Here is a 15856-nt window from a genome sequence, read left to right on the forward strand (position 1 = left end):
GTTTTTATTAAGACACATTAGGATCTCATTCGTCTAATTCCCAGTTTAATGATGCAGCGTCTTGGCAGAAAAATAGCTTTTCCATTAGTTAACTTGATTCCATTGAGGGTGGATTTTTTTCTAAACAGAAAAGCTTTAACACTAAATTGATTTTCTTCTCTATTCAAATGAACAAGCACAAACAGAAAGATCTTTTTTGTGGGAGCGTTTTTTACTGGGGAGAGGCATTTTTGCCTGTTCTGTTTTGGGGAAAGGCTTTGGGAAATGGATCATCACTAATCTAAGTTATTTCTAATTGTAGTAGCTTATTTCCATGAAACTATTCCTGAGTGAAATGTAATTTCAATGGAAAAATAACTGTTGAAATGCCTCATTTATTCCTATTGATTTGAAAAGCAGCCAAAAGATCATTGTCTTGAACCTTTTGCAAATTTGTTACATAGCAGTAAGTTATTGACATAAACAGCCTCAATATTAAACTACTAAAAAGTTAACTCCAGGAAGACCTATTGAGCGTTATTTGACCAAAAAAAGAAAATCACAAAGCTGGAGAAGTCAAGATGTTATACACTTCAATTTTGCTTTTGTAATTTTCCCATAAACTATTTAATGCATCCCTACGCTGTGTGTTTAATTGGAGCAAATGCTAGGACACAGTTTTCATCTCAAAATTAAGACATGATTTAAAGTTTTCAGTAAAGGTATTGGTATCAGTATCAGTTGTCAGTAAAGGTATACAGGTTGATCTTCACCCTGGGTTTGAAATGGGAGGGAAGGGACAATGGCTGAGAGAGAAGGAAAAGGAAGAAAACTCAGGAGCGGGGAGAATGGAGGATGTCAGGAAAGGTGGGGAGGAGCAGGGAGCACGGCAGGAGGAGCCGTGTCACAGCTGGGGAGCTCTTCCAACCACGACGCAGAAGGTGGAGGCAACCAGAGCCCAAACAGCGTGTCGGGCCCCAGGCACACACCGCCACCCCCTCAGCCCTAAGGCGAGCCAGCCCGCGGTGACATTACGGTGGCTCCCACCTACTGATGTGCCAGCCGGCACCCGCTTTCTGCCACATTTGTTTCAAACACAGTTTTGCAAACTCACTCATTGGGAAACCTTTCTGTTTTCACACATTTAGTAAGCTACAAAGGGGCAGAGATGAGATTAAAATTCCCACGAAGCAAATGTTTCTGAAAGATACAGCTGTTCAGAAACACAACCCATTGTGGACCTTCTTATCAAGCTATTACGAGAAGTAGGTCACTGCAGCTCCAACTATTCAAATGTCACTTCTTCCTTCCAAGAATCAATCACTGCTAGGTCTTGGCTAATAAAAGCCAACTCCAGCAAGGAAAAAAATAAAAATAAAAAAGAGAGAGAGAAGCAATTTCCCAAAACATCAATGGCTCCTCATGAAAGCAGTTCTGACTTTGCGGTATCTGCTGATAGATAATTGTTATAAGAAGTAGAAGGAGCGTAACCACAAAGATATCTTTCTTCAAATAACACTTCTGAGTTCCTCATACATCATTTAATGTTTAGGGAGGTTTGTTGGTTTGAGTCAGCCATCCCTAAGATGTTTTTCTTTCTCCTTGTACAATACCCTCACTTTCATTCCTAAGCATGGATTAAATCCATGCTATCACGCTGAGGTTTTCTGTTCTGTCACCCTTCACCTCCCGCCATCCAACAAACAAAACAATATTTGTCTCCTCTTGCCTGCAGAGAGGTTACTCCCTGCTTTGCAGAGGACACCTGATGGCATTAACAAGTCTCCACACCGCACGGTTTCCCTCCACCGCTCTCACTGAGGACACCAAGAAAATGAGAAAAACACGAAATGCAGTAAGCATGTACATGTGTCCCCCGCTCTGGGCAGGGCAGGCTCACCCAAGAAACCAAACCGCAGCAGAGGTTCTGACCCCAAGTGCCCAAGGCTCTCTGCTTATGCCCTGAGGAGCCCAGGGTGTAGCAGCTACTTGCTCGTGAGCCCACGACAGCTCTAGAGAGCTCCTCCACCACAGACATTGCAGGTTGAAGAGATCAAAGGTGTTCTAGCTGGCCCTGAAATGAATAAATGTGAGAGGGGAAAACAAGAGTGCAAGAATGCTTTTCACGGGTGTTTTAATGTCATCGGTGCCTGGCACTGAATTATCTCCCATTCTCTGCTCTGAGGTAAATGAGTGCTTTCCGTGTTCTCTGACTTTACTATACATAGCCCTTCCTATACTGCCTGTCTTCATGACCTTGCAGGGGTGAAAATAAATAAGTAAATAAATAAACATGGCATCAGTACCCTTCACTGAGGTGAAGCTCAATACTCCCAGTACCTGCTGCTCATGCTGCCCTTCAGCCACTGAACCAAAGTCACACGAACAAAGAGCTGCTGAGCATCTCAGGCACCTCAGCACAGACCCGTAGTACCCAAAGCGTAAGCCAGACCTCAGCCACATGACCTGCAGGAGACACTTGCCCTCATGGAGTCGAAGCCAGAGGCCAGGTAGAACATTGCAGCTGGGGGCTGGTGTTTTGGCACCTGCGGGTGCCACATCACTTTAACATGGGTACAAGGGGACTGTTGGTCTGACAGTTTTGCGCTGTCAGCATTAGAGGAAGCTGGGGGAGATAAGGGAGCCTGGGTGCTTAGTAGATAATTTTTTTGGAAAATAGACCAGGGCCAAGCAAGACTGCTTATGTTGCATATAAACAGCTAACTGGACACTTTCACGGATACAGAGGTGCTACCTTCTGAGAATGGAAGAACTTACCTTGCTTCTTTTGATAACTTCCTCGGTCCTGAGCTACAAGAATATAGAGCAGAGAAAACCAGCAGAGCCAAGAGGTGGTTATAGGAACTCAACGTGGAGCAGAGCAGTCACAAAGCTGCTGGAGCTACCGGACTTCCAGCAGTTCTGTTTGTAACCTGTGGCCAGGTAGCAGCTCTGAAGCAGTGGTGCTCCATCCCGCTCGCCCTTGCCTAGCCGGCACACTGGGGCGGCCCGAGCTCCGGGAGGGATGGGAGGCAGCGCTGGGAGTTGCCCACTCCGTGCGGGACGCGCAGCCACAGCCACAGCTCCAGCCCGCCCCGCGCCTCAGCACCGCATCGCTCGGCGTTAATAGAGATACAAAGCACGTGTCTGGCAGGTGATGGATAGCAGATGGTCAAAAATCCAAATGAAATATCTAATTAACCATAAATCCATATTCACTGAGATCTATCAAGGAACTCGTCCTTACCTTGGCTGATAGGGATATTATGAAGTCTGAAATTACAGACTTTAAATGCATCCCTTCCGATGAGAGCACTGTGGGCCTCACCGCCTTGCAACACCATCAGTACTGCACAAGCACCCACTGCCAGGTACAATTTATTTATACATGTGATTTATTTATTGCCCATACCTGCCTGCAAGCAGCAAGGAGCCAAACCTTGAGGGTCCCAGACTGGGAGGTCACTGAAGCAAAGGTGATTTCTTTTTCTTCTTTTCTTGACCCCTGCTGGTATTTGACAGTTGCCCTCCACAGCTCCAACTCCAGCAATGGTTTTCCTGCCTTTCCCCCAAGGCAGGGGGACCCCCACCCTGCCAGCAGCTTATTCCAGGGCTCATTTTGGAAGGACAGCCCTGAGCAGTAAGACTTTCTAGCTACAGACACATAAGGATTTTTAGTCAAAAAGGTGCTGTTCTCTTCAAAACTTCAAACTGCTTCCTTAGTTTATTTGCCTTGTTTCTACAGAGAATAAAAGTATTTTATATTAGAGGCAACACATCTATCTGCACTTGCTGCCGGCTATTTAACTGCATGGTCAGTGCCCCCGGAAAAGCAACTTATTCCTTCTTGCCACCACCAAGGAATTTGTTGCACAGGCAAAGGGCACCTGCTTGGCCTTTGTCCATGGAAAAAGCAAATAATTGTGCCACATTATAAGAAAAAACAATCTCATCGTGTTGCAGTACAATGTACTGTGTTATAAAAGCAAAACATATTACTCTGTAGCACAAAGACATTTTCTTGGAACTCATCTGGGTGATGTGAAATGGCCTTGTTCAATACTCTAATGATTGACAGGCACGATATAAAATACCGAGATAGATAATATGAGCTGCAGGGCTCTGATTTCTCCCACCATTCGTGGGATGAGCCAGTCCCAATAGGAAAGAGGTATTGAGCTGTCATTAGAAACCGCGGGACAGCAGCTTCACATCTTAACAGAAGGCAAGAGATAAGGTCAAGAATTTTAGGTCATGTGCAGATATATAAATTCCTGTTACGCCATACATTTTTATTTCTTAATGTTGTTCTTTAGTATCAATACGTGCCTTCTCCCTACTGGTAGATATGAGGTGTGACAACTGCGAAAGAGTATTTTCGCCAACAGTACTCCAAGAAACAGCCTCACACAGCCAGTGCTATCAGCAGAGCTAGCACGAGCAGTTTCTGAGCTTACAGCGACATCGCTAACACCACGGCATCGAGTATCCTAATCTGAATGATTCCCCTTATGTTTCACCTCAGCAGATTTACTAATGTTACTGTAAACAGCCAGCAGCCACTTGTAGGTCCCTCACACCAGCTTGTTGTGATACACTTGTCACACTTGGAAGTAACACACTTGGAAAAATGGTGTTACACCTTACTCCGCAGCCAGTAAAATGAACGGATTTAAAAGCATGGCTGTGTGGGGCTCTAAGGCACCCAGCCGATGTGCCCACCCAGGGGAGGGGCTGCAATACATCCTTACGACAACTCCAGCCTGGATTACCTGGGCTTGACACCTTTTCAGCTTTCACCCGCAAAATCTATTTTCCTTCTTGCTTGTTGATCTTAATTCTGCCTCCTTTCTGCTTTTCCGTCATTATCCGACCCACAAAGTTAAACATTTCCTCCCTTTGGGATGTGCCGTGAGGAAGATGCTCTGCAAGACGCAGGGGTAGTGTTCCAGCACAGCCACACGCCCCAAAAAACAGGCTTTTGTCCTCCCAGTGCCCAGCAGGAGCACAAGCTAGGCAGGGATTTACGTTTTAGTTATCTTTTGGCAGCTCGCGCCCCACGCCAGGTGTCCTGCACGACCCTGGCAGAGGTGACGTGGGCAGCTGCCACAGCGCGGCTGGCAGGCTGCAGTGCTTGCCCGGGCAGACACCGCAGCGCCAGTAACCGACTGACCGAGGGCGGCACCGGCACGGCTCACGGCAGCGGGGCTCGGCACACAACTGATGATGGGCCGTGCTGCCGAGGGGCTGCACGAGCCCCAGCCAACTCGCCTGCTAAGTCACCTGCCCACCTCCCTGCAGGCACCAGCCCCACCTGGCCACCACCACGGAACAGCTTCTGCCGCCTCCGAAGGAGCAGGCACATCAGGTTGAGAGGTGTTGCTGTATCTCACAGGAACATCTCTCCAGCTCCTTGCTTTTAAAGCGGCATGACTCTTCAAATGGCTGAATGAATAACATGGCAGCAGGCAAGTTGCTTTCTGAGCTCTCCTCACAACCTCCGCAGCCCCAGCATCTCAGTGTGCTGGTAACCACATTTATATTTCACTGGAAGAAACCCTGACCAGCCAAGTCACCCAGTTACAGCAAAATGCAGACGCAGCACACTCTCCAGTCTAGGATGACAGAAGAGACATTTTGACCGAGCTGGAGGGATATGCAGGGTTTTTTACAAAGAACTTTGGGTACACAGCCTGCTTTGCTCCTCCTGGCTTTTATTGCTACACCTTAGCAAATACTTAGTCAATGGTATCTCGCAAAGATCAACAGAGAAAAAAATATTCAGCCTACTGTTTGTCATGTTCCACGGCAGACACCTTTCCTGCTGTCCCTGGCAGCTTTATAAACAGCAGAGAAACAGCAGCGTGTGCAGTAACGAGTCTGCCCAGGCAGCACGAGTCGGGGGGAGGACTCTGCTCCAGCAGCACCAGGGAACCTGTCGAAAAGTGAATATTGGGGAGGGAAAGAGGTTTCCGAGAGCTTCTGAGGTAGGAAACTAAGGTTTTGAAGGGAAGGGAACCATGTCCAGAATGAAATGAGTGAAGAAAAGGAAGCAGGCAGCTCACACCACAAGATTTACACTCTGCACAGCACCCCCATGTCAATGGCTCTTCCAGCAATTCGGATGGGAAATGTTTGTGAGGCAACTCTGAGAGGCTGGGCTGGTTGTTACCACATCGAAGCAACAAATACGGATACCATTAGCTATTTTGTTGTATATTCACTGCCTGGTAAACATTACAGAGATATTTCTCGCAGGGTGAAGCTGCTTGCAGACAGCACAAACAGCAGCCAAGCTCAGCTGCTTTGTCTGCAGGCAAGCAGAGACAAGTGATCTCCGTACCCACCTTAAAAGAGATTATTGGCAGCCCCAACACACCTGTAAGCAGAATTAACCCATTCAATCATAGAAATAGAAACAAGAAGCAGGATGTAAGTCTCTCTCCAGATTTCTCCCACCACAAACCTCATGAAACAATGAGAATAGCAATCAGCCTCTGCAGCATCAGGGCAAACCTGTACAAGTCATACAAACAGCTGAGGAAGTACATGAGAGGGATGCCCTCTGAGAACATCAGTATCTATTTTATTAACTGTAGATGGCCCTCATGCTGGATTCACATCCATGTAAATCAGAGTGCATCCGTGACACTTCTGCACAACTCCAGTCCAAAACAGAACAGACCGAAAAGGCTACTGAAACACACAGCTTTCAGTTTATGTTTAATTATGAGGTAAGTCCAAGAATATTAGCATAAAGTTTTGCTGTCACTTAATGTTTTTTGCTTCCTCTTTGTGCCGCTATTTCTTCTCTCCATACAATGACAGCAGCAGAGCATGCTCAATATATTGAGCATCAAGGTTTATTTCCTTAAGCCTTACCCGGAGGAACAGTAAGTTTGACATTTACCAAGACAAGAACTCTTTTTCCAGACTGTTAGTCACTGTATACTTTCATTACTGTAACCAGAGCTCCCATGTGCCCTGTCCCAGGTAAACAGAAACTGAGAAGGAAACAGGCACCGAAGAGAAGCTTCGCTTAACCGCCCTGACCCGGGGAGGGAGGGCACTGGCACCCAGAGCCGGAGCCAGCAGGGCTCCCGTGTGCTCGTGCTCGCGGCACAGGGCTGAGCCAGGCCGGCCAGAAGAGGAGCTGCAGTCAAGGCAGGCTGAGGTCAGGAGCAAGAGAAGGCAGGTGCCCGCCCGCCCGCCTGCCCACCCAGGGAGCAGCAGGAAGGATGCTCATGGGGCAGCACAGAGGTTACAGTGCCAAGGAGTCCCAAAGAAGCAGGCAAGGTCAGAATGCCAGACACTCACAGTGGTGGAAGCCTGTACCAGGAATGATGCCAAAGATGAAGGCTTTCACTTGAGCAGGCAGGATTCGGGGAGAAGGTTAAGGATTAAGGTTTAGAGCATGACCTCAATTCAATCTCTCAATTCAACCCAGCCTCGCCCGGCAGGAGCCTGGCCCAGAGGCACTAAGCTGGCAGACCGCAATCAACTGCTTGATCGCACCACCGTCACCTCTTCAACCACGTCCCTGCCTCATTCACTGGGAGCCAACTTCTGCATTAAGGGGGACAGGGCTGCACTAGGTAGGAGCCCCCTTGTCATGCACTGCTTGAAACCACGCTAGTGCTCTGTGCATCCTGTGCCTCGCGAAATGAGACTCCGTGGAAAACAAGACCCTTTCCAAGGAAACCCACCATGCTTGAGCGCAGCTTCTTAGCGCTTTACTTTGAAACATCAGCTTTCTCTCAGGATTGCATTTCTGACATCCTTTCCTGATTAAAAACAGACAGGTAAAGCATCTTTGCTGTGTAGCATCATCACTGCCCCTACCACACATAATCAGTTGAACATGAAACTTGAAGCAACGGCAAATGGAGGAACGGTACAACTGCAGGCCAGCGCGGTGGCTGGTGCATGGGAAATGCTATGAAATGGCTTCATAGTGGCTTGCAGGTGACAACACTCAGCCTCCCGGGTGGAATCCCAAGTGCTCTTCAGCATTTGGAGCAATCAGGCAGCGAGTGCTCTTGGAACGGATTTCTGGGCACACAGAGGAGGTGGTGGTGATTGGGAACAGCAAGCATGGATTTGCCAAGGGTAAGATGGTGCTTGACCAACCTGATCAAATGACTCAATCAGTGACTGAGTGCCCAGCATGCATCATTCACCTCAGCTTCAGCAATGGTTTCCACAGCACTCTTCTACCCAACAGGAGGGTGAACAGCAAGGTGGTAAAAGTTTTGTTGGATGACTGAGTCCAGAGCAGTGGCTAATGGGTCACTGGCTACCTGGCTAACAGCAAGAAATGGAGTACTGCAGGGGTCTGCCTGGGACCTGTCCTGTTTAATGCCTTTATCAGCGGCCTGGAGGAGGTGACAGAGTGGACTCTGTCAAGTTTTCAGGTGACAGAAAATTGGGGTGAGCACTTGATATTCTTGAGGGCAGGGCTGCCATTCAGAGGGATCTCAGCAGACTGGAGGAATGGCCTGAAAGGAACTTCATGAAATTCAACAAGAACAACTGCAAGGTCCTGTACCTGGCTGGGAATAACCTCTGCGAATGATGAGGGCTGACTGGTTGGGGAGCAGCTCTGCTGGAAAGGGGGTTTTGGGGGCAGAAGGCTGCAGGGGGTCAGCAGCGGGCCCTGGCAGCAAGGCAGGTCAGCGGTGTCTGGGGCTGTGTGAACGGGAGCATGGCCGGGAGGTGGAGGGAAGCAGTCACCCACCACTACCCACCACTTACTGCACCGCATCTAGATACTATGTCCTTTTTTTGGTTGTGTGCCCCCCAGTAGAAGGAAGACCTCAATAAGCTGGGACATGTCTGGTGGAAGGCCACTAAGATAGTCAGGGGCTGCAGCACTTGCCCTGTGGAGAAAGCCTGAGGGATTTGCGTTCATTCAGCCTGAAGAGAACCCAATACCCTTAAAGAGTTTGCAGATCTGAAAAATGCTAAGAAAAGACAACGCGCCATCATGAGCACATGGCAATTCCTACTCTAAAGTGTTAAAGTAGCAACTGAAACAGGAGCATACCCAATGCATGCCCGAGTTTAACATCAACTAATTTAAGAGCCAAGGCACAAGCCACACCCACAGATTTGGCCTGACAGACCAGGAATTATTTTATTATTATGCAATTAATTTAAAAGCTCCCAGAGACAGGTTCTTACCTGAGCAGTGTACCAGTGCAGTCCTCTGCAAGCACTGACAAAAGGTCTTCCCATCCAGCTGAGTGGAGAATGTCAAAGTGTCACCGGAGCAAAAAGCCCACTCCTGCTGCAGAAACGATCTGTACGAGAGCAATGCATGCCAGGGCTTTGGCTTTTACTCTGTCCCCTTGAGGTCTTGTTGCACGCTCAGTATCAAAGCAGACTTCCCTAGGGGCGACACTGTCCTTACCAGTTTGTACTGCAGAGCCGACGTTACGCGCTAACTGCTCTGGCACGTTCCAGGCTAAGGACAGGCACGCCGTTGCCCCACAGACACTACAAGGTCAGCCACTCCTGCCGCAGGACACGTTCACCAGCCTCGGGAGCCCGGTGACCGCCGGGAGGGAACAGAGCTGCGCCTCTGCCTTGCAGCCGCCACCTCGACAGCTCATTGTGCAGGGGCTGCCACCTGCCCCTCTTGGGGCTCTGCCTTTGCTCGTGGAGCACACACAGATCTCCAGAGAGCGGGTCACTGCGTGATTTCCCACTGACCCCCACACTTCTGTTGGTGTATTTAACCAGGGTACCCACCAGAGCAATCCGCGCAGAGCTCAGGTGCCGCAGAAAAAGCTACCCAGCAGCATCAACACGCAGCAGTGACACACACCAAGAGCAACAGCATCGCCAGGGCTGTGCTCTCGCTTTGCCAAGTCACACAGCACGCGCAGAGCGCGGCCGGGGCTGGACCTGGCTGCCTGGGAGCCATCAGGAAACAACGAGGCTAACTGGGAGCAGCCGGCTCAGCCACCCGTCACGGCTCCGGCCACGCTGCGGTGCTGCGATGGCACCGTGCAGCCTGCTGGCCCGTGTTCGGGGGAGCCTGGCCAGCACTGCTCCATCACACAGCACTGACCCGCCTGCACAGCCCCAGCACCCAGCAGCAGGATTTGACCCTGCAGGTGAGGTCGGAGCTGCAACACATGGTGAGTGCTCACCTCCTGAGCAGCCGCTGCCTCCAGCACCAACACCAGCCCGTGCAGAATACACACCTGGCAAACATGCATGCTTGTATGTACCAAATGAACCATCCAGTACAGACCCCATGCTGAACTTCTGCACTTACATTCATTTGCAATTAACCTTTGAATTAACAGGTTCATTACTTTTATTCACTACAGCCTGGAGAGGAAAAAATAAATCAGAAATATCAGCTGTGTAGAGTAACCTGCGATCACACTGATCAATCCAGTTCACTAAGTCCCCTTCTTACCGTAAAAAAAACAACAAACCAAAACCAAAACACCAAAATAAAGTCTGTGTTCTAAAAAACAGTTAAAAAAAAAACCAAAACAACAAACACAAACTCTGTCTGTCCCTCAAAACAGCCGCTGAGCAGGCAGATGTTACCACCTGCTAAGAATAATGGAACTGACTGACTGAAGGCAGAGCTCAGCCTGAATCACGAGACTAAGGATTAAAGCGCTGAGCCGAGAGCAGTCACCTCCTGAACAGTACCTGTAACAGACGTCACTCACCCTCTCCATCTCGATGGGGAACATCGTGCACTGCTGGCAGGAACGCAGGGCCTCTCCCGAGGCATTCTGTGGCCCAGGGAAAGGGGCTGGCAAAGCGCAGAAGCAAGCCTTTCTTTCTTATTTTCTTTATGCAAAACAAGCAAGTTTGATAAAGGCACCTCAGAGACCTAGAGCCGAAGCATGAGCCAGTTCAGGGCGCAAACAGAGGATGCGACGCCTGCTCAGGCCGGGATACTGTGTGTCTGTAACCACCCAGCCAGCCCAAAGCACCGGAGGTTTCCCCTTTTAGCAGGGGATTGCAAGCGAACTCGCAAAAATACTTGAGCTCTTGCAGAACGGCATTTCTTAGTTACAAGGGCTGGCGTGCATCCTGCTTGGGCACAAAGCACCACTCACGCTGCACACAAAGCCCAGGAGCAGAGGCCGCAGAGGCAGCAGCCGCCTGCGCAGCCTGGCTGGCCGGCACCCAGCCACCACCAGCAGCATCAGTTTGCCTTCTTCACAATGTAACTCACCTGGACAACTTTTCCACCTTATATTTTCGATTTCACTGTCTCAGGGATGGGCTTCCTAATTGTACAAACATTCTTTGAAAGACTAGGGAAGAGTTAATTAACTAGTGAATAACAGAAAAGTTACCAAAACTTTTCAAAAGAGACATTATGGCAAAAGAGCCGTGATACAACCCTGAAACCACCAGCGCACCAAACACGCAGTCCAGCCACCAACGGCTCTGCAGAGCTACTCTCCACTGCCTCTTCCACCTCCACCTCACCCCCTTCTTCCCAAAAAGCATGGGAAAGGTCAAAGAGGTACTGAAATAAAACCCAGGAGTAACCTGAGGAAGGACCAATTTCCCACACTTGGAACGTGTCCTAGTTTTATCATGACACTCCTGACTATATCTCCTCCAGATGAAGAGATGCCGAGCTTAACAGGGCATGGCTGCTTCTTCTGGCATAGTTGTGGAGTCTACGAGATATCAGAGTAAGAAATACTTCCTGCCAAATGAAGTAGAAAGTGTGATTTACGCCCAGGTTCCCATGCCAAGGCCTGTCTCCCAGATATCAGCTGAATTCATCCCAAGCACTGGTGTACATAGCTCCCGTTATGTGCCATTTATTTCTTCCAAATATGGGAACCCAGGAAGCATTTTCACCGCTGTATAGATTTATTAAGTTCTATTGGATTTAGACCTAAGGTTAAACTCTCACCCAGTTTCGTTCTTGCCTGCCCCCTAATGCAGGTCACAGACCTGAGACCGTTCCACCGCACTGTGCTCACCTGCGGAGCCCTGACCCCTGTTCACAACCGGCATTTAGGCTCATGTAACGGGCACCCCTAAGGGAAACTATTTTACTTGCAGAGCCGCTATCGGTTTAGTAATTCAGTTTCACTTAACACCTGTGAGACCCCCACTACATACTCAGCCAGAGTTCCTTCGCCTAAAGTACCGAGCGTCTTAGTAATTCCCTGCTCCATTCAAAACTCGGAATCTCGAGTGCCAGCAGTCCCTGCCCACTGAATGTAATCCCTGTTTTCAGTCCGTTACCCCTTCCCTCTCACCTAACATCACGCCCCTCAAAAAGCAGGGTGTAGCCTTCCTGCGCATCCACCCAGCTTCTACCTAACCTGGTTCCAGAAGACCAAGGTCACACGTTATGGCCTCCACGTGCTCTTAAATGGCTGCATAATTCTTTCGGACAAAGCGGGATGGGGATGGTTTTTTACAAAAACAGTCAGCCTTCTCCCTGCTAGAAATATGTGGGCAGCCTGACTCAAGTTTTAACGTCCCCCAAAAGCCTTTCATAGAGAGCATTCCCATGTCAGATCTGCAGACGAAGCAGCCAGGGTTTAGATGTCATCTTCCACCTGTGACCGTCCATATTCCTTGACCAAGGAGGAACAGGTATTTCCCTATGGAATGAATGACGCAGACAAAGCCACCCAGTCCATAGCAAGCTCAGCAATGACTCCTACAGACAACTGTGGGAACTCTGTTCACTAACCTAGCTGGTATAGGATCACCCTTCAGTACCTAATAACTTTCACATGAGGAAAAGCTACACAAAGAACATCATCTTATCTGCCTCCTCACAAAAACAAACCGCTCCAGAAACTTCAACTAACATAAGGAAAACATTTTGCGTGTTACATTACTGGGTAACAGCTCCATTTTTGTAATAGGCTACCCAAGCCTTAAAAAGTTTGGTCAACCAAGTCTGTTTTAATTACTGTAAATTACTTTTCTCTATATAAGCAGCAAACTGTCTTCCCAGAAATACACAAAAACTGAAATAGGACAAGTATGATACCAGCAACTTTTGGTTTTCTTTTTTTAATTATTTGTTTCTGCAACACTATTCACTATTTCTTTTTCCTGTGGTCTTAAGCAAACTATGTGAGATTTGGGTTAGAAAGTGTGTGTCTCAGTCTAGCAGACAAAGGCACAACAGTCTCTAGCGGCTGGCAAGTTAAGCTGGGCACATTCATATTAGAAACTCTTTTAAAAAGTACTGAAGACAGTAACTGACTGTTGGAACAACTTACTGAAGATGGTAATGGCTTTCTCCATCACTGGAAACTTTCAGCTAAAGCTGCTGGTTATGAAGCAGTAATTACATTAATGGAATTTCTGTGGTTGCCTGTATGAGTAAGTTAAAATAGATTATCTGTATTTATCCCCAGACTGGGATATAAATCTCCAGAGTTTATCACCCTCCTGTAAAGGCCAGTAAAGCTATACTTATATTAATTTATCCTATATATTGAAAGCTTTCACCAAACCGGCTTAAAATAGAATGTCCAGTTTTCATCTTTGTAGAACAAGGTCGTGAAAACACATACAAAACTGTAACGATTTGACAAGGGGAGGAAAACAGTTCAGACAAAGCATCCGCTCTGAAATGTTTCAAATAATTTTATTAAACAATCATGTTTTACATGTCATCAGACCTAACCCCTGAAGTGCAAAAATGTTTCTGAGGTATTAAGACTGGAGGAAAACAGGCACAATATTGGTTGTTAGGGATACCACACTACAGCACAGTGGACTTTGCGAACAACAGGCCTTTATACAGCATTTGCAGGATCAGAGAAAACTGAGAACAAGTCTCTATTTGTCTTTAGGCTTGAGCGCCAAAAAGGCCTGATCGTTAGCCAGTTGCATCACATCAATGAAAGCACAGACATGGTTAACACAGGATGATGATAAATATCAATGAGGTGTTATTTTTAACCAAGATGGACAGATGAAAACCAGTTCCTCCTGAGACATGACTTTTTTTTTCAAATTTGTCAAAAATACCATGACAAAACAGAAGCGATCCTTATCTTAGTAGGCATTTATGAACTTATGTTTCTGAATGTGTCAGGTTTTGTGTAAGAATGGCATACTCGGAAAGGTCCTCACCTTCAGCATCTTCAGCTTTAAGACCCCGCTGGGAAGCTGGAGACACGAGCTGTACTGTCGGCACACCCACGGGCATAATGTCATACAGGCTGATCACAAGCACAACTGAGATTCTCCTAATTTTCTAGGATTGTTACCTGTATCACTGCTGCTTACCTACACGTCATCTAGCAAATCTACAAATACAGAATAGCTGGCATAGAAGCTGGATACAGCTGGAGCGTTGCCGTAATATTTTTTAATGGAATCATATTTCACGGACCAGAAAGGCAACCCCAAAGAAAAAAGTGCAAGTAAATCATCACTTTCAGTTGAAAACTGGGTTTCGAATGCCACTCAAGACCGAACTGTTGGGCCACTTTCTGCGCAGAAGAGTTAGGGAACATACAAAAAAGAAAATGCTTGTGATTCCTAGGACAACAATGCCCGAAATCAGTGCACCGGTGACTGAGTTCAGCTGGAAAGGAGGTCCATTTGGATGAGCTGCAAAGAGAACAAAAATGTGCAGGTAAGATCTGGTTACAGGCTCTCAGCAGTGCCAGCCACTGCTGTCTTTCCATTACAACACCCTAGATACAAAATAATTACAATGAATGGACTGAAACTGTACTTCAGAACGAGCACCTGTCCACGTGGATAAAGCTTATCTAAGTGCAGTTTGAAAACAGTTATTAGTTCTTTCAATATCCATCAGCTAGGGGATAAAGACAGTAAGGATACTTCTAAGGCGTAATCCCTCATGTGCTAGTGACAACCTTGACCTGTGTTATTTAAGGCAAGACTATCCTTATCCAAAAACTGTTAGAGCAGAAGTATAAAGATTTGTGGCCTAATCAAGTTAATGAAAGGATTTCTTCCCTGATATCATTATCCACATCTCAATTCAAAGGGTATATAAATCCTTAGCAGACATATCTGGCACCAGGTATCTGAGCTACTCTAAGCTCATCCGTACACCTTCACAGAAGGCTTCTTAAAGCGTTTATCAATTCTCAGGTAGAAAAGGTAACATATTTACTATTTAGTGTAGCTCAACAGGCTGTCTGTGGACCAGTTCCTCGATACTGGAACACACACAACCAGCCCATACCATCTTTCCCAGCAAGAGGGGAAAAAAAACCCACAACGAAACCCCACACATTTGAGTGGTAGGTGCGACCCAAAGCACCAATGTGCGTTTTCCCAAAAGCCACATTTGCCACTACCAGAGCTGGAGGGTGAGGTGGAACGACACCACAGCTCCTGTGTGGGAAACCAGACTGCTGCTCCCAGAAGCAGCCACCTGCCCTCAACATCATCAACCCCCCCGCTCCTCACCAAAGCTGGGGGGGATAAAAAAACCAGCTCTGTTGATGAGGTTGCCCTCCCTTTCCCAACTCTGTGCTGCCTTCTGACCTTGCTTGTCTGCTCCCCACTACAGCAGTGATCCCACCTTGCTCTTCCTCTACACTCTCCACTGGGACAGCAACAGGCACAGGAAAGGCACCGCCACTCCTTACTACCGGCAGAGCGACCGGCTGACACCAGCCCTGCGAGTGCCCGGAGCAAAGCACCCCACAGCTCAGAGGCTTGCTGTCCCCCACAGCCCGTCTCCTCCGCTGCCCTAGCAGACCACCAGCTCCAGCCAAGCTTCTCCGTAGGCTCCCTGCGCGGTTAAACGCCAGGAGAGCAGGAACTGAAGCACAGCTCTGCTGACTTTTGTAGCACAGCTCTGCTGACTTTGAGCTATGAACTGAAATAGATTGGAGCATAACAACCATTTTGCTGC

At 47.9% G+C, this 15856-nt stretch overlaps 1 protein-coding gene across 1 annotated transcript in view; it reads right to left on the reverse strand.

Annotated features, from left to right (window-relative positions):
* Nucleotides 1-13600: 13600 nt before the first annotated feature.
* Nucleotides 13601-15856, reverse strand: part of ZPLD1 (zona pellucida like domain containing 1) — a 32344-nt gene continuing 30088 nt past the window's right edge. Inside the window, exon 12 of the mRNA XM_056329934.1 lies at nt 13601-14571. Coding sequence (XP_056185909.1) covers nt 14396-14571 — 176 coding nt within the window. The 3' untranslated portion in view covers nt 13601-14395. The remainder of the gene's footprint in view (nt 14572-15856) is intronic.

The sequence above is a fragment of the Falco biarmicus genome, chromosome 2 (assembly GCF_023638135.1).
Source record: "Falco biarmicus isolate bFalBia1 chromosome 2, bFalBia1.pri, whole genome shotgun sequence".
Taxonomy (NCBI): domain Eukaryota; kingdom Metazoa; phylum Chordata; class Aves; order Falconiformes; family Falconidae; genus Falco; species Falco biarmicus.